This window comes from Panthera pardus, unplaced genomic scaffold, assembly GCF_024362965.1.
Source record: "Panthera pardus isolate Hobbes unplaced genomic scaffold, ASM2436296v1 HiC_scaffold_24, whole genome shotgun sequence".
Classification (NCBI taxonomy): domain Eukaryota; kingdom Metazoa; phylum Chordata; class Mammalia; order Carnivora; family Felidae; genus Panthera; species Panthera pardus.
The window spans coordinates 40,572,344-40,592,627 of record NW_026526810.1 but is presented as its reverse complement, the minus strand read 5'-3'; the positions used below and the strand labels follow the sequence as shown (position 1 = coordinate 40,592,627).

General features: G+C 33.1%; 1 protein-coding gene across 12 annotated transcripts in view; it reads right to left on the bottom strand.

The window, feature by feature from the left end:
* Window positions 1–2,887: 2,887 nt before the first annotated feature.
* The window catches only part of ZNF280D (zinc finger protein 280D), a 319,813-nt gene continuing 302,416 nt past the window's right edge, over window positions 2,888–20,284 (bottom strand). For 11 of the 12 annotated variants that reach the window (XM_019442008.2, XM_053889035.1, XM_019442005.2 and 8 more), the window contains 2 exons: window positions 15,673–15,728; window positions 10,033–13,033 (listed from right to left, as the gene is read on the bottom strand). In XM_019442008.2, coding sequence (XP_019297553.2) covers window positions 12,409–13,033; window positions 15,673–15,728 — 681 coding nt within the window. In that variant the 3' untranslated portion in view covers window positions 10,033–12,408. Of the gene's footprint in view, window positions 7,123–8,258; window positions 8,374–10,032; window positions 13,034–15,672; window positions 15,729–20,284 lie in introns of those variants that run through there. The other variant, XR_008417077.1, reaches the window with a different exon arrangement.

Below are 20,284 nucleotides of genomic sequence, written 5' to 3'. Positions count from 1 at the left end.
TGTATTTCTAAGCTGCCCTTCAAGTAGGTTTGTAGCTTGAATTTGTGGTATTTCAAGAGTCCACAAAACCTCAGATCATGAATTAAAAGTGGTACTGGACTAGTACTACCTCCAGATGCTTGATACAATCTAACCCTCCTCAGAGGAAATTTCTTTTCTTCCAGGTCTTTAAAAATTACTGTATGAGGAAAATACACAGTAGATCAAAATAATCACTAAACATCAAAGAAATAAGACCCCATAAGTGATAACAAGCAGAAACAACAGAGAACAGAATCAAACCTGAAAACAGTCAGACATTGGAATATTCAGACACAAATCAAAATAATTTTGCTTAATATCCTTCAATACATCAAAGGAACTTAAAATAATGAGTAAATTACAAGAGAGTTGAAGAAAGAATCAGAGGATGTTCTAAATTAAAATATGTAATAATTGAAATTTTACAAATTCAATGGATATTGACTAGGTAGAGCTAAAGGCAATATATTAGAAGGTCTGACTAAGTAATGCAGAATGTAGTCCACAGTGGATATGAGAAAAAAGGCTAAGAGTCATAGGATGGAGTGAAAAAGTCTAATGTGAAGTTAATGAGTTTTAAAAAGAAAGAAAAGAGCAGAGGCAACATTTGACTAGATAGTGGCTGAGAATGTTTCAGAAAGTCACCAATCCACAGATTCAAAAAGTAGGTTAATAAACAGAAATCCATACCTAAACACATCTTTATGAATCTGCAGATAACACAAGGCTAAAAGATCTTAAAAGCATCCAGAAAAAAAAAGGAAGCATCAATTAAATGAATAGCTAACTTGTTAGCAACAAACACAGAAGTCAGAAAAAAGTAAATTTTAATATTTTTTAATATGCCAAAAAAAATTATTGTTCAATCTGTAATTCAATACTTACAAAATTACTTCCAACAATAAGGACTAAAAGCAATCAGACAGAAGCTGAGAATCTGAAAACCCTCCATTGAAGAGCATTATGAAGGATGTACTTCAGGCAGGAGAGTGAACCCAGAGAGAAGTTTGAAACACAAGAAAAGATGAAGAACAAAAACCTGGTAAATATGATGGTAAATCTGAATGAACCTCACAGCTATGTTAATCTCTCATGCGAAATTCTTAGAGGCCTGGAATGAAGCTGGCATCCTCTAAAAAGAATTAGCTCTGTCAAATATTTGGAGGCACTACTCATCATTTGTTAAAACAAAACAAAGAAATCATGCACATGACAACTGTAGGGCCCTATATTAGTCAGGGTTCTCCAGAGAAACAGAACCAATAGATCTATATCTATATCTGTATCTATATCTGTATCTATATATCTGTATCTGTAAAATATATATGGGTAAATTTATTATAGGAATTGGCTCACATGGTTATGGAGGCCAAGAAGTCCCATGATCTGCCCTATGTAAGCTGGAGAACCAGGAAGCCAGTAATATAATAACCTGAGTTCCAAGGCCTGAGAATGGGGGGCTAACGATGTAAATCCAGATCTGAGTCAGAAATTCCAAGAACAGGGAGTGCCAATGTCTGAGCTCTGGAGAAGATGAATGTCTCTTAAAAATAATTGATTAACATCATTAATAAATTAAGGTTACTTGGTATAATTTCTGGAGTGGCACGCAGGGGCTACTGGAAATTTTTACTTCTCTCATAGCAGGGATAAAAGCATGGCACATGTGGTAAGGGACTACAGTGAGGCTGTCTGTGAAAAATAGTTGCAACCACTATTCAATCAAGTCATGATGAAATGTTCTCTTTCTTGGGCCCTAGCAGAGTCGTGTAACTGCTGAACTATTAACATGTTTATGTTTTGTTTACACATTTTTTAACCAACGCTTAAAAATCAAGAGATTTCAAGTCCTATTCTGAGCCTGCATTTCTGATTGGCAGGAGTGGAGTCGAAATGGGAAGCAGAGGCCACCTTTAGAAAAGGGTATGTCTCAAGCGGAGTTTAAGTGTTTTTAGTCCCTGTTTAGGAAAATGGAAAATATAACTTAGGACTTTAATAAACTAAAGTATACATTGTGTAATTCTTAGGGGTACCCATTAAAAAGATTAAAAAAAAAAAAAAGAACATAGAGTATATAACTTCCAAACCAGTACATTTTAAAAAATAGATGAAAGGATACTTCAAAAGATGACCAAAAATAAGATAAAAAAAATAAAGAAGACACAAGAGAAACAGAGCACACACAATTCATCAGTACCATAGATATAGTGGATTAAATGCTGTGATTAAAAGACAAAGATTGCCTGGGTAGATTTTAAGGTTGTATCTATATACCACAAAAAGGTTGAAAGTGTAATAGTGGAAAATACTTATGTAAATCATAACCAACAGTAAATGTGTAAGCTATATGAAGCAAAATAACTTCAGCAAAATAACAAAAACTTTAAGCATTACTAGAAATAAAGAGGGTCACTATATAATGAAGCTCAATTCACCAGGAAAATAAACTAAGCTTGTATGTACGTCATATAATTTCAAATTCAAGCAAGAGCTAATAAAATTACAACTATAAATAGACAAAATCCATCATCAGAGTCAGATTTAAAACATGCTCTTAATAACTGATCAAGGGGAATAAAAAACCAGTAAGACTACAGATAATGTGAACAGAGTTAAGTAATTTGATCTCAAGTGTACACCTTCTGCATACAGGACTTCTTTGTATTGTAGGTCTCCTGGTGATAAATTCAGAAAAAGTCTTTGCCTTTGTTTTTGAAAAGCAGTTTTCCTAAAGAATATAATTCTATGTTGACAGGTTTTTTTTCTTTCAGTACTTTTAAGGAAATCTGATGTCATCCTTATCTTTGTTCCTCTGTATGTCATGTCCTTTTTATCTGACTACTTTAAACTTTTATCTGTCTGCTTACAATTTTCCCTTTATTACTGGTTTTGAGCAATTTTATTATGCTACTTTTGTGGGTTTTCTTCATGTATCATGTACTTGGGATTTGTTGAGCTTCTTGGATACGCAGCTGTATAGTGTTCATGTTTGGAAAACACTAGGCCTCAATTGCAGCTCACTGGATTGTTTGTATTGCTGTCTTAAAATCTCTAAACTGTTCTTCTGCCCTGTCTGATCTGCCATTAATCTCACAATTTTTATCCCAGATATAGTTTTTATCTCTAAAGATCAATTTTGATTTTTAAGTATCTTCTTAATTTTTGAAGATAATTCTATTAACTATTTTAATGTCTTGTCCTAATTCTGACATCTATATCAGTCTGCGTCAATTTTGACCAGCTATTTTCTTTATTATGACCATGTTTTCCTGCCTCGTTGTGTGCCTGGTAATCTTTTACTGGATGCCAGACATTGTGAATTTTACTTTTGTGTAAAAAAAAATTTTTTTTTTACTCTTGTTCTGCTTAATGTGGAAATTACTTGACCCTTTCAGGTCTTGTTTTATGATTTGTTCATTGGGTACGGAGCAGTGCTCAGTCTAGGGCTAATTATTTCCATACTACTGAGGCAAGACTTCCCTGAGTTCTCCACCCAATGCTCCATGAATTATACTTTTTTTTTGCATTCTGGCCTTTAGGAATATGCACTTTCTAGCCCTGTTTAAAATGCCAACACTATTTCCCCTAATCCTTTTGGATTTTTCTTTCCTTCCCCCTGGTTAGTTTCTCACATAAAACAAAGTACTCTGCAGAATACCGCACATCAGTGCAGCTCTCTCCTCTCTGGGACTTGGTCCTATGAACTCTTCTTCTCTGGGCCTTTCCAGACTCTCAGCTGTGTCTTCTCACCTCAGTGAATCTCTCAGGTTTTGTCTCACTTACCTTCCTCTGTTTCTTGGCTTGTAAACTCTCAAGGCTGTAAACTCAGGCAATCATAGGACTCACCACATTTGTTTTCTCTCATGGATTCACTACCTTTCGTTCTTGAGGCCACTGTCTTGAAAACCATTGTTTTATGTTGCTTTTTTGGTTTGTTTATTTCATGGGGGAAGGTAAATCCAATCCTTATTATTCCAAATTTATTAGAAGTCAAAGTTCTAAAACTATTTTTTTAATTATGCACAAACCCTGATTCTTAACAATCCCAAGGGGGACTAATTTAAAAATAGTAAAAACTAAGAATTGCTGAGTTAGTTCTAAAAGGTTAGGAAATTCTGACATAGGTTCTAAGGCACTGGCTCAAAAAGATTTTCACGATATTATCAGTCAGGATAGGTTAGACTTATATTGTAGTAACCACCCCCAAATCTCAATTAGTAACAGCAACAAAAATTTCTCACTCATTTTAAAAGTCCATTGCAAACTGGACCGGTGATTTTTCTGTTCATTAGTTACTCAGATGACAAAGCAACCACCATCTCAAACAGTGCCAGTAAACAAATCAGAGGAAAGATAAGAGCCTAGAAGGTCTCATACTGGCAATTCACTGCTTGAGTTCAGAAGTTACATGTCATATTTGCTTACAATTCATAGACCCAAACAGATTGCCCCACTCACCCATAAAGGAAGTGTAATCCTGTTGTGTCTGGTTCTCTAGGGAGAACCTAACCATATGGGACCATCTTTCTGGTCAATAGCTATTCAGTGCACCCTCCTTCCTACAGCCCAAATACACCTTCTCTTCTAAGCAGAAGTAACTGAAAAGTCCCATTAAATCAATGGCAGCAAGCTCAAAGTTCAGTATCTCCTGCCAGTCTCTAAATTGGGTAATGGTATGCACTAGTCTCCTTTTAACTATTGACCTATGAATTGAAAAGCTATCCGTCTCCTACACATACAAGGTTGAAACAGAAATAAAAAGGGGGAATTTGGGAGATACACAGTCACTGGCCCAAAACAATTCCTTGATACAAGGATGCTCTACTCTGGTGGCTCAAAAATTCCTTGCGGGGATCCCTAATCCACTGATGTCTATAGCTATTGATCCCACCATCAAAGAGGCCCTTCCTTTTTTCTTTATCCTTCTGACCATATCTGAGGTGGATATTGGGTAATAGGTTCCATCTGCTACATCATATAGAAAGGTGGGAGCCCGAAGGATACAAAAATACTAATTTGAAGGAATATATTCACTCCAATCTTCATAGCAGCATTATCAACAATAGCCAAATTATGGAAAGAGCCCAAATGTCCATCGACTGATGAATGGACAAAGATGTGGTGTATATATACAATGAAATATTACTCAGGCATAAAAAAGAATGAAATCTTGCTATTTGCAATGACATGGATGGAGCCAGAGAGTATTATGCTAAGTGTAATTAAGTCAGCCAGGGAAGGACAAATATCATATGATTTCACTCGTATGTGGAATTTAAGAAACAAAACAAATGAACATAGGGGGAAAGAAGAAAGAGACAAACCAAGAAACAGACTCTTAATTACAGAAAACAAACACACTGATGGTTACCAGAGGGGAGGTGGGTGGGGAGACAGGGTAAACAGGTGATGGGATTAGGGGTGGCACTTGTGATGAGCACCAGGTGCTGTATGGAAGTGCTGAGTCACGAGATTCTACACCTGAAACTAATATTACACTGTATTTTAACTACGCGGAATTTAAATAAAAACTTGGAAAGAAAAAAAATGTTGGGGACCCAAGGGTTCATTTTAAGACTTGAACATTTATAAACTTTTAGTCCAAATTCATGGTTTCTTTGACAGTATACCTCTCTCCAAATTTTTGCTTTTTATATGATTCCAGTTAGCAATGAGCCAATAGTCACACCCACAATTTTAAAGAAATGGTCCCCACTTAACTGGAGTACCTTGAGCCCATCAGGCATTGATAGAAGACTGACACTTTAGCACCCATTTCCTAAGCCATTTTGTCTACCTGAACAGATTTACTGGGCATTAGTATTTCCAATTCCTGACAGACAGTAATATTTAGGAAATAGGAATAAAGAATAACACTTCTGGGAATTCTCAGGAATCCCCAAATTATATGCAATCATCATTCTGTATTTTTCATAACACTATAATTAATATATTTTAAAATAGTTATCACCATAATAAATACTGCATCATTTTTCTGCTAAATGTTTGATATTTTCTGTTAAAAAGACATAAATATGTGATTTCTTAATACAAACCAATGTACTGTGACAATATTATATATTTCAATACCACTCTCTTTGCCTGACATAGACATTTGACAACAGAAAACATTAAATGAAGGAAACATTAGCACAGACGCCAAATTAAAATCATTTTAAACTGTAAGTACTACAAATACTTGTTATAAGTTTATCTTAAAATGAAACTTAAAAGCACACAATGCATTAATTGACCTGATAGTTTTTATCTTTATTTTGTTACAAACATTTCAGACATAGAAACTTATCTTTCATATTCACATTTCTATTAGTTGAATTGCTAAGAATTGTCCAAAAACATCTATAAGCTGGCATTTGGTTACATGTTGATTTATTAAAGTTCTTTTCCTTTTTAATGATAAAAATATTTTGTCGGCTTTCCCTGATTTTGGTCTTGCTGTTGAAATTGATACTGCTTTTTCTAATTTAGAGTTTAGATCAGTTTCTAACTTCATTTCATTATGTGCCAAAACATTTATTTCTTTTCTTTGCATTTCTAGTTAAAGTATTTGCAAAGAACAGCAGCCTTTGGCAAATAATCATACAAACTTAGAAATGCTGACAAGTTTATTTGGTAGTATTTGAATGTTACATTTGGATGTCCCATGAAGGGACAGGACACAGAATCACAGGTCAAAACTGACAATGTAAGGAATTAATTTGCTTCCATGTGTTATTTCTTAGAACACCAGTGATGGGATTTGCATAAAGTATACTCTCTATATATAATCCTATTCATATTTATTTTACTTATAAGAATGACTCACCGTTAGTAGCAGACAGGAACACAGACATACATTCATAACATGGCAATAGCTACAAGTAAGACTGAATGATCAGGTTGTGACAACTTCTCTTCCATGTCCTCCTGTTCTGATTCCTGGAAATGTTGAACTTATTCTTGGACTCTATATCAGCATTCCCCATTCTTGCTTTTGTGCTTGACTTCAGTGGATTCCTTCAGTCCAATAATGGCTCTAACTTCATTACTAAGCTTTAATTCTTGCTTAGTTGCAATTCTTCTTCCTGTTTCACTAATTTCCTGAATGATGGGTCATGAGATTCAGAAAAATACATAAATTTCCCAAGAAATGCTGTGAAAGAATTCCTACATAGAAACACTATGGAGGCGGGATCTCCTTAACCAAATTAGACATTTAAAACAATTAGTATCATGGCCATATTCTTGAATTAATTTAGCTTTGTTACTTAAAGGCTTTCTTGTTCGACTGATTGGGGATGAGAAGTTCTGTCTTTCCCAGCTTTTCAAGTGCGTGAATTTCTGGACTTTTCTTATTTTGTTTCCAATGGACATCTTACCATTTCTTATCTGGGTTCATGTCTTTCTTAAAATGCAACTGTCAAATGCAACTAATAAACAAAATTGTTATCCAAACTCTTCCAATAGAGATAAAACTTCACTATATCATTTTTCTTCCAAGTATTGCAGGCAAGTTTACCAAACGTTTCACCACAGCAAATGTGGATCATCTCATGTACCACCTGTCACCTAAGCCAATGCAATATAGTTTAATTTAGTTCAATTTTGCTTCTTTTTATGGCAGCACTCCACTTTCAGGACTAATCCTGTATCAAATGAGGTATTCCCTAACTGTATTAACTTAAAACAAAAATGGTTATTTCTCCCTCACGCTATATGTCCATCTAAACAGGGAGGCTAGATTTATAGTCCCTCAGGAACCCAGCCTGATGCAGCAATCATCATCACCATGTCAGAGAGAAAAGAAAGTTCTAAAGAGTCTCGTATCAACACTTAAATGATCCAAATTGAAATAACTTTTCACTCACAACTCACTGGCTAGGTAACAGTCATATTACCACACACTGGAAATATTTGGTGAATAGCATAAATTAAAGTCACATTAGGTTAAAAAAGCTAAATTTGTTTGAAGAGTCAAAATAAAATCTAGATAAGTAAACTCTTAACTCTAGGAGTTCATACTGGAACAAGAAGATTTCCACAAGCATCATGGGAAGATAATTAAAGTTAAGTATTGGTATTTGGCTACTTAAAAACTAAATATTCTTCAATCTAATATTGCACTTAGACTTCCTACAGGTAATAACAAATAAAGACCAAAATTTATGAAGTGAGAGCTTCCCTGTAGTGTTTATAATGGTGACAATAAAATAATTATAAAATTATGATATACTTACATAAAAATATAGAGCAGGTGCTAGCAAACGTTTTCTTAAAGTGCCAGATTTAAGCTTTGGGCCTGTGAGCCAAATGGTCTCTGTCCGGTACAGTTGTGCTATTGCAGTGCAAAAACTACAACAGACAATATATAAACATATGATATGGGTATTTTCTAATACAATTTTGTTTATAAAAACAGGTAGCCAACTGTGGGTCACTGTCTGCTAGCCCCTGATACAGAACAATTAAAGTCATGTTTTTAAGGCAGTGGATGAAGACTTGAAATATTTAAAAAATTTAAAATTATAGTTTAAATTCTCCCAAATTCCCCACAAATGGCAAGTTATACTTTAAGATTTAAAGGGTTTTAGTCATTTTTAAAAAGAGGTTGGATTGGGTGAATGATACAATTTTTCTGTTCTGTTTTTGGAAAAGCCAAATGACCCCAGATGTACCTGGGATATTTTCTAGAAACCAAAATCCAAGGTAACTTCTGTGATCAGCAGGTATTCAGGCCATTAACATCTATAGCTATGGCTTCATTTACAGCTTAGCTCAATAATCTTCATGGGGATACACTGTGTCATCAAAGAAGACTAAATTATGCTTAGTATATTCATTTAAATAATGAAACTGGTTGTATAATATTTTTAACATGCAATTTACATAACTGTAAAAGTGATTTCTCAGGATATCTCGTTCCTCTACAAAGTTACATTTGTTGCTAAAGATGTGTTTAATTCCTTAAAAGTATCTTTTAATTTATAGCTTTTGAGGTAAAAATTAAACATTGCCATAACTTTTAAAAATCTAATACTATTTTTTGTCTACATGGATCTGCACATGTGTCTCATTTGAAAAAATAATTTAAAAATAACTTTATCTCTTTTAATACTTAGAAATAGGTAAGTTAAATGTTTCACTTCTTAACTGAAAAAACAAGTCTTATTGTTAAGGTAATCTAGTAAAAATGAAATATTTGCACTTCTTCTGTAGTGTCTACATACATACAAAAGTACTATTTCATTGAAGTCAGTACAAGTGAGTGGTTTTGGAGTAATGATTTTGATGGAACAAAAATGATGTCAACCATGAAGTAAAAAATGACATTACAGAAGCCTACAAAAATTTAATGATGTTAAATTTATATAATTATTATATAAAGTATATCTTTAGTGGCTCAGTTGGTTAAGCATCCAACTTTGGCTCAGGTCATGATCTCATGGTTTGGGAGTTCGAGCCCTGCGTCAGGCTCTGCGCTGACACCTCAGAGCTTGAAGCCTGCTTCAGATTCTGTTTCAGAATCAAGATCAAATTTCATTCAAATCTTAGCTTTTTAACCTTAGGCCAATAATTGCCTAGATATTTGGTTTCCTCATCTTTTTACTTACAGCTAAAACAAAGTGACTTGTACATTATCAGTTCCTTTTTAAAATGTTTAGAATAGTTCTTAAAAAAATTCATGGATGAAAACAATTCCAATTTCCTCCCTATTGGAGAGACACAAAGGGGAAGAAAGAATACAAATAAATATGGCATTCAGATTTTCAATGTAAATTAAAAGTATATCCACAAAATGAATACAATGCTTCTTAGTGTCACTGAACTGCACTTAAAATCAATCCTAAGTTTATTGTCAGGTAACAGGGAACTATTATACACTAAGGCACCTTGGTAGGTAGTTCCTAGGCAAACAGTCACTAGAGTGCATCACTGGCTTTCACTGTCAGATTAAGTCAGTCTAAGCACTCTAAAGCAGGCAAAGGCAAACCACAATCCATGGGCCAAACATTCTTGTTTTGTAAATAAAGTTTTATTGGAACACAAACAGGCTATTATTTACATTACATCTACAGCTGCTTTCAAGCTACAAGGAAGAGTTGAGAATAATTGTGACCATATGGTCCACAATTATTTACTATCTGGCCCTACACAGAAGTTTGCTGTCCACTGTTCTAAAGCACTGCTACTCAAAGGCTTGGTCTGTGCACCTGAACTGTTTGTTCCTCAACGGAAATAAGGAGATGGTATGAGAACATAAACCAATTATGTTACCAAATACAATGCTTATTTCAACTACACTTTTGTTTTCATTGCCAGACTTTCCTTAGAGTTTGGTACAGTTTCCTCTTCTCCTAATGGATAGGCATAAACAGTTCACTGATTAGCTATGTTGAACACAACTACTCTAAAGGCATATAGCCACAGAAGAAGGAACTACCCAAAGCTCAAAGCGATAACAGTGTCATTAGAGACTTATTTTGGCACAGTGATCTAGGGTTTTGTACATTAGGTGATCTGCCAGCCGATTAATTGAATAAGATTCAGAAAATAGTCTTTACATAGACTTTCTTCTACTCCTTCACTTCTAAGCTTTAAATTACTCCAAAAATCTTGTCTGCTATAGTTTTATGTTTCAACAAGGTGAAGGGTAACAGCTAAAAAGTCCCTCTCTCCCTATCTTTTCTTGGTAGCAGGAAAGATGAAAACATGTGACCCCCTCAAAAAAAAAAAAAAACTTTTCAAGAAAGTAGATCAATAATATATTTTGCCTGTTTACTCTTTTTACTTTGCTGGGCAGATAGAAAACTAGAATAGTAAATTATATTTATCTTGCAATAAAAGAAATTTTAAAGCAGATACACTCTCTGTAAATATTAACAGTATTTTCCCCTGTACTTTAAATCCTAATTTAAAATAAATCATGCATCAATTAAAGAATACAGAATGAAATCCTACCACTAACTTCAACATGAAATTTCCTTGAACAAGTATACAATTTCTAAAGGCGCCAAAGGTAATCCAACTCAAGCAGGTTTCTGAAAAATAAAATTATTCAGGGACAGATTTTTATTGCAAATATTTACTCAAATACTACTATATACAGCAGAATTTTAATAGCCATTTAAAACATTTAACATTCAATGAAACAAAATTTAAGAATTCAAAGCACATTTTAAGAAGTAAAAATGTAGCATTTTAAATAAAATTTTAAGTACTTTAAAGCAAACTACTTTATTCATATTATTTATTTCTATATCTACTATTTGCTAGATGATAAAAAACAACTGAAAAATCTATTTAGCAGCCATTTTATGGATAAAATAGGATATGGATAAATTAGATTAAATGTCCCAAACCAATTTTTTACATCACTGCTTTAGGTCCCATTTGAAATTTCTATTTTACAATTAAAGAAAAAGTCACTTAAACATGGCATGAGCCAGGACATGTTTTCAGTTTACTGCTTTACAATATCTACATTATACCATACTTTGGTTTGGTGTCCAGACCATTTTTATGGGTCTATTTCTAAAAATCATTAAAACAATATTAAAAGCATAATAGCTACAGGAGTTTCAACAATGGGTTTCTATTTTATACAACTAGCACATCAAGGGATTTCTGCACAGCTTACACACTGACAAAAAGCACAAATATAAATTTACATATTAATAATGTCACTTTCACTGAAAGTTTAATTAAGGTAAGCTTACAGCCTTGCAGGCTCACACTCGTAGGGAGGTACACAGATTCAAATATTCTGTTTACATGCTTGTGACAGTCTGGAATGTTATATTAAATCCAAAATTAACTTTACGTTCATCCAAATTCTCATTAGATCAATTAACTTAGCACTCTAAGCATGCCCCATTTACCAGCATCATACTCGAAATGAAGCCTTCATTAACAATGCCTATCAGCCATTACTTTAAATCAATTGTTCCCAAAAGGTATGTGGTTTCCAAATCTCTTCCTTTAAGTAACCTGAAAAGAATATATAGGTACTAAGAACTTTTAGCTTAGGACTGATGGAAGTTTCAAAAGCTTTATCATTATAATTAATATTCTAAAAATCAATTCATACTGGCCACCAACTTCTCTTCAAAAACTGTTAAATGAGACTTTTCCATTGCAAACTTAGCTTTCATTAAAATCCATAATAGTTTTAAAGGCTTTTTGGAAATCCATACAAATCATGCTATTATGGGTGAATTGATTTCTTTAATAACCTGGATTGAACATACAGGTAAAGTGTAGATGAATGACCTCCCTCACATTTTTCTATTTCTGAACTCTACAGAACAGCACCACTGAGTTCACCTGATAGCACTGTTCCAAATGTTATTACCGTTGGTACACTAAACTTAGAATAACTAATAAATTTCAACTTCTTTCTTTTTCCTCTGCCCGGTCTACTGTTGTCTCTGTTGTGCTAGGGCTATTTTCTCCAGGAACACTGCCAGTTTGATCAGATACTACGTCATCAGTCTTGGCTGAAGGATCACCACTACCTTTCTGAAGAATCTCTGTGGCTTCATACTCAAGTACCTCTGATGGAGTCAAAGGTTCTAAATGAATACTGCCTTGCTCACTAACATCAGAACTAATAGATTCAGGTTCATCTCTTGTTCTCAAAAATTGATCAATGCTAACATCACCAGATGTTAACCGCAAATCCTTAACATTCTTTGAAGAAAACTTAGCTTCACTGGAGTTGGAATCTTCATTCTGATCACAAGAAATTATGTTTCCTGAACTTTGGCACATCTTCAACTCCATTTTCTGACAAACGTGCTCTATTTGTTTTTCCTTTTCTACTTTATCTGCATCAATATTTGAATCATGACTGAAGATATTCTTTAAGCCAGTTTTCTGATCTTCAAGACAGGTATCATTTTCCTTATTTGACACTGTTACACTTTCTTCATTTTTTGTTGCTAATGAGCCTTCAAATGAATTTGTAACACATTCATTTTTTTCTTCCTCTGAAGAAGCTTTATCTTGTTCACTGAAAAAATAAAGCCATTTATTATCTATTCCTTTATAACACATTGTATTTGAACACTATCAAAATAAAGTCATGCTCTTAAAAAAAAAAAAAAAAAAGATCAAAGCACATTTGCCAAAACAGAAAACAAACAAAAAAAAAATAACCCAAATCCCCAGTCCTTGCCATGTACACTTTAGGAGGTGGCCAGTTTCTTAGGCATGAGACTGAGAAACTCCAGAGTCACATCTTAAAAGGAGACCTGGGGAATCTATCAAAACTGGTTTTAGTCCTGATAATCATCACTTTCAACTGTTCACACTCTTGCCTATCTAGGTTAAAATTTAAGCATTCTTATTAATTTGTAACTTTAAAGAAGAAGTGAACATATTTGGAAAAAAACTATTTTTTTAATGTTTATTTTTGAGACAGAGAGACAGAGACAGAGAAAGAGCATGAGTGGGGGAGGGGTAGAGAGAGAGGGAGACACAGAATCTGAAGCAGCTCTAGGCTCTGAGCTGTCAGCACAGAGCCCCAAGTTGGGCTCGAGCCCAAAAGCCATGAGATCATGACCTGAGCAGAAGTTGGACACTTAACCGACTGAGCCACCCAGGAGCACCGGAAAAAAACTACTTTTTAAATGATTTCTATATCCTCTTAATTAGAGTGTCTTTCCCTATGCAAAATTAAATAAGCATTCATAAATATTTCCCTAATATTTAATAGCTGAATTAAAAAAACATAAACATATGCCTGAAAAAGTATATGTAAATATATACAACATGCATACATAAATATGTTTGTTTGTATATATAAATGTTTATGTGTGTATAAGTGTGTGTGTTCACACTTACCCTGGCATGTTAACACAAACTATGTAGTGAATCATAAAATATTAGATGATTTCAGGAGTAGATTCCAGTGATTCATCCCAACAAGTGTATAACACCCAGTGCTCATCCCAGCAACTGTCCTTTATTATTTAATAGAGTAAATCACCTACATTCTACTACTTTTCTTCCTAAGTTTAATAGTTTAAAAATGTAAAAGATATTTGTACAGAGACACTCATAAAAACAATGTCTAAATAGTGAATACAGAAACAACCTAATACTAACAAAAGAACAATAATTTAAATAAACAATTATGGTAGTAAATAGAACATATGAATCTTCCTTTAAACATTGTTGGTTTCCAAACCAAATCCCATTAGGATTTTTAACTAACTACTCATTATTAAAACTATAAATTAATTTGGAAAATGGCCTATTATGCAGTAGTTATTAATTAGTTATTTTCTATCACAGTAAGTTTGCATTTCTTCATTTAGATCCTGCACAGTTCTCATTTTTTGCTCCTCTTGTGAAGAATATTACATGTTATAATCACATTATTGGTATATTGAAAGATTCAGATTTTTATAACAAACTACCTTAATTTATACTCTCATTAATTTCATTCTTAGCTCATTTTCTTGGATCTTATAGGTCAATTATACCATCTGCAAACAATTAGTTTATTTTCCTCATTTAAATTTATATAATTTTTATTTTTATTCAGATCTTATTGGACTAACTACAATTTACAGAAAACATTATAGAGAGGTGACTAGTCTGCTTTTTCTAACTCCTTTGTTGAAATTTTGTTAACCATTGCCCCTGTCCCCAAATTCTAGGTGAAGAAAGGGCTAAATAATTTTTCTAGCAAAGTCTAAGAAACACCTTCATAAGGCCTTATTCCATAATTTTCTTCTCAGGGGCAATAGATGAATCACTCTTATTTGGTTAACTAGCACCCTACACCTTACGCTGTATAGCTGTATATAAAATACACAGCATAAACATAGACATGGGGAAATTACTTAACTTGAAAGATAAAATAAAATTATCTTTATCTGGAATTAAGTTCTAATTTGAATGTTAGATTCTCTTTTGTTAAGAAAGCTTCTAAAATGTCTTGGGCTCTTTAGTGTTGATCAGAGAATTACATTTTTTAAAGCCAATTCCTGAAGTTTGAAACTTTTATGAGTTCCCACCAAAAGTTTTATAGCTTTTGAAAATACTTTAGGAAGAAAAGATTTTAAGATGATCTGTTTGCAAAAATTGTCCCCATCTGTCTTGTACCTTGTAGTATCTTATAACTGTTTTCATTTGATAGGGGCAATTAAAATCTGTTAACATTTTATTTACTAATAAGTACTTTTTAAAATTTAACAACTATAAGGTGTTTAAAAGATGTTTAAAAGATGTCAAAACTTAAAAAATGATTTTAAAACTAAGGATATACAGTATATTTTTGTTGTATTAAAATTTCAAAACTTTATTTTAATTAAAACTAAAATAACAAGGTACCTGGGTGGCTGAGTCAATGAAACGCCAGCTCTTTGTTTCGGCTTAGGTCACAATCTCATGGTTTCATGGGTTTGAGCTCCACAGAGGGCTCTCTACTGGCAGTGCGGAGCCTGCTTGGGATCCTCTCTCTCCCTCTCTCTCTCCCCTCCCCCATTTGTGAGCTCTCCCTCACTCTTTCTCAAAATAAATAAATAAGCTTAAAAAAAAAACTAAATAACTGAAATATCAATTAACTAAAATAATGCAGTTCAAGTATCAAGCTTTTTATATACTTGAATTTCAAGAGAGTCAGTTTTTCCTTATATTTACCTTTCAGAATTTGATGTTTCTGTTTCTCCTTCAGCCATATTAGTTCTTGTAATTTCCTGAAACGATTAAGAATGTTTCTTTTATATTCATAGTTAGGCTTAAATTAAACTACTTTAATGATACTAAACTTTCTGGATTAAAGGAATATAAGTGTTCAACCTAACATACCAAAGATATAGAAAAACAATTTCTTAATCTAAAGTATGTACTAGAATAATTCTCAAAAGCAGACTTTAAAAAATTGTTAAAAAAAAACCTTTCAGAACTTCAGTATACCAAGTTTCCAAATCAAGGTCATGAAGCAATTACCCAGTTATAACAATACCCGTTTTTCTTAGACTGTTTAAAATGTGGACTCTAGTTACAGTCACTTGAATAGAAACACAACTTGAATTTGAAAACAAGTTGCATCCATAGTAATTTTATACAAATATATTAAATACAAACATTTATATAAAACATTTCTGAAATTATAATTTCATTTTGGAGTCATGTTAACCCTTCGTATAATATGAGATGATAGATTAAATATTTTGCTTACTTGAAATGTTTTACAGGGAGAAAAGAATGCAATAAAATTTCAGTAAGCCAGAAACCAGACCAACAGTTCATAACAATTACTGATTATTGAGCACATATGATGCATGAGGTAGTATGTTAAGAGCTTTGCATTCATTATCTCATTTAATCTTCATGTTAGACATTCCCAATTCCATTTTTATAATAAGAAATACAATTATGTAGGTTAAATAGAGAACCCTAGGCAATAACCACAATAAATGGAAAAGATTCAAATCTAAGTCTAGTTCTTAACTACTATAGTGATTGACTATTGAAATTGATAAGGGTGTATTAATCACATATATTTATTTTTTTTACTCTCCTAAAACCCTGCTAAATTGAGGCAAAGATATGAAATATTTTCATTCATAAAGACCACAAAAACACCAAACCATACTAATTGTCAATGAGATTTCAACAAATTTTTAGATGGAAAGTGACTGTAAGAAGAGTACAAGTTAACTTTGCAGCATGGAGGAAGTTACAACTAAATATCTGAGTAAATGAGTGCAAGGAGAAGAGAATCAATTTGTCCAGGGAACTTAAGCGATCTGGTATTTGGAGTAATTCGGTATAATATCCAGTACATAAAATATAAAAATGAAGCACAAGTACTGCTGAGAAATCTAAATGCTCTTTCTCCAACTCATATAACAGATACCTACTCTTTCCTCTACCACAGAGGCTAAAGGTTAACTTTATGAACTAAAGAGAATCTAGACTTGTGAACACCAGGAATGGCAAAGGGCAGCCATGATGTACTGGGAGAAAACAGAAAAATTTAGTCAAATTCCATAAACTGAATAAAGGTCCCTACAGTTCTCCCTGACTAGCTCCCAAAATGCTAGCAGCTGGAGGGATCACTCTTCACTCTACTACCAACATCTGGAATCTAGAAGATTCTTCTTTGGAGAAAATTATTAGATTCAAGACAGACAAGGTTTCCTATAATGACTTTGAAAGCATCTTCCTCACCAAAGAATTAGTTCATTAGCATCTGATTTTCCTATGGGAAGTCTGAACAATTCCCATACAGACTATGCAGATTGTATAGACCACTAATCCAGAAGAATTAACTAACCTTCATATTATAATACATGTCAACAGTTCTCCAAGTGTGTTTCACAGATACCTTGGGCCTCCAAGACACTTTCAGGAGGCAGATGAAGTTAAAACTCTTGGTACAAAAGCAGTAGTAACATGCTGGCATCTCAACATCAATCAAGGCAGTGGCATCAACGCAAAACTACACTAGAAGTCACTAAATAATTCTTCACTGGCAAACACCAGCAGTAACACTCACTTTATTAAATATCAATCTCTGAGTTCATGTCTTTTGAATATTCTATGTGATAAAACAGAAGAATGCATAAAGCACTGCTATTGTATACTGAAAACACTTGGGTCTGAGACTGAGTTGCAAGTTGAATTTAGGCATATTTTTTTCATAGAATATAATTTTTATTTTAAAGGATGACTGTCAAACTGAATATTGAAACTTGGTTATTTAGGAGATATTTTCTTAAAATTGACAAAATAAGCCTGTCATATCAAAGAAACAACTGACAGTGTTTATTGCCATAATAAAATTAAACAAAAATTAAATTTTAGGAAAACTTGCATTCACCATTGATTAGATTAATGCTAATAATGAATGTGCTTACTTGGAATTATACATAAAACATGTCAACACTTGCAAGATCTACGTAACAAAGTGAACCATTATTTCCAAATGACTAACCTATGATGCTATAAAATCATTTATGAATGATTCAATCAAAGTGTAAGACAGACCAATAGATTTTAATGTAACAAAGCATAAAAAAGTTCAGTGATATGGAATCAAATCCTGCACTGCAAAAATCCTTTAAGAAAACTTCCACTTGTCTACTTTTTTAAAGTTAATTAATTAATTAATTTTCAATAAAAAAAAAATGTTTTATTTATTTTTGAGACAGAGAAAGACAGAGCATGAGCAGGGGAGGGGCAGAGAGAGAGCGAGACACAGAATCTGAAGCAGGCTCCAGGCTCTGAGCTGTCAGCACAGAGCCCGATGAGGGGCTCGAACTCACAAACCGTGAGATCATGACCTGAGCTGAAGTCGGACGCTCAACCGACTGAGCCACCCAGGAACCCCAAAATTTATTTATTTTTTAATTTACATCCAAGTTAGTTAGCATTAAGTGCAACGATGATTTCAGGAGTTTCTTATTGCACCTTACCCATTTAGCCCATCCCCCCTCCAGCAATCCTCTGTTTGTTCTCCATATTTAAGAGTCTCTTATATTTTGTCCCCCTCCTTTTTTTATATTATTTTTGCTTCCCTTCCCTTATGTTCATCTGTTTTGTATCTTAAAGTCCTCATATGAGTGAAGTCATATGATATTTATCTTTCTCTGACTGATTTCGCTTAGCATAATACCCTCTAGTTCCATCCATGTAGTTGCAAATGGCAAGATTTTGTTCTTTTTGATTGCTGAGTAATACTCCACTGTATGTATGTATGTATGATGTATGTGTGTGTGTGTGTGTGTGTATATATATATATATATATATATATATATATATATATATATATCTCACATCTTTATCCATTCATCCATCGATGGACATTTGGGCTCTTTCTATATTTTGGCTATTGTTGATAGTGCTACTATAAACATTGGGGTGCATGTGCCCCCTTCAAAGCAGCATACCTGCATCCCTTGGATAAATACCTAAATCTAACAAAGATAAATCTATACACTGAAAACTACAGAAAGCTTATGAAAGAAATTGAAGAAGACACAAAAAACTGGAAAAATATTCCATGCTTCTGGATAGAAGAACAAATATTGTTAAAATGTCAATACTACCCAAAGCAGTTTACCTATTCAATGCAATACTACTTGTCTACTTTTGATGAGTAGCAAAAAAAAATCACAATTATTTTAAAAGATTATTGAAGTACTGGCTAAGGCTGGACATTCATCATATATTTCATCCACAATAACAAGTCATAACAGACTGAATGCAGAAACATGAAAATCTAGCTTTATTCTATTTAACCAGACATTAAATAGTTATGCAAAAGTATAAAACAATACCAAGTCTTCTAACTAAATATCTCATGTTTCAGAAAATAGTTGTTTTTCAGAAAAGTGTTATTTATATGTTACTATATGTGAATATATAGTAGGTTTATTAGTTTTGTTTTTAAGTTACATTTTACAACTCCTATTTTTAATTTCTAATATGGCAAATCCAATACTTTTTGAAAGTACTAAGGGATGTATGTAAATATTACCCCCTGGAGTTCTTCAGTGCACAACCTGTATGACCATATGAGGCAGCCCTGTCCCCATTCATAAACAAGTTTTCAAAGAACTTTGTACTGCTTTACTCTTTAGTGTGTATGGGCAGACAAGGATCACCACACAATTGAAGACACCCTTTAATGTCAGAAATACCAAAACAAATAGAAAAGGAATAAAGAGAGGAGATACGAGACATCAGAGACATTGCTGGGAACAAAAGAAAAAATATATAATTTATATTTAGTATCCCCAAAGAAGTATCAGATGTTATTACATCCGTTAAACAAGAACAAAAATTATGAAGAGAACTGAAGAAAATATTAAAGAGCTCTTCAAAAATAAATACATGACAACTAAAATAATGTGTTAAGTACAGTAAATGTTTTTAAAAAGACTGTATAAAAAAGAAAGATGGAAGGCAAGAAAGAAAATGCCATACAATTAGAGGAGTTAAAGTAGGAAATCAGTGTCACATCAATAGGAGTTGAGAGAGAGAAAAAGAGAAAGAGAATGAACAAAGAAAAGTGAAAATTTACCAAATAAATAATACAAGAAAACTTTCCCAAACATATACATCCAAATTACAAAGGTTTATCAAATGCCTATCATAATGAATGGAAAACGGATGACTGGTGAACATATTATGAAATTTCAAAACACTAAAGATAATCATTAAAGTTTCCAGAAAGAACAAAATAACCAAAATGCAATGAAACTGGAGCAAGAATGGCATCAGACTTATCAAAAACAATACT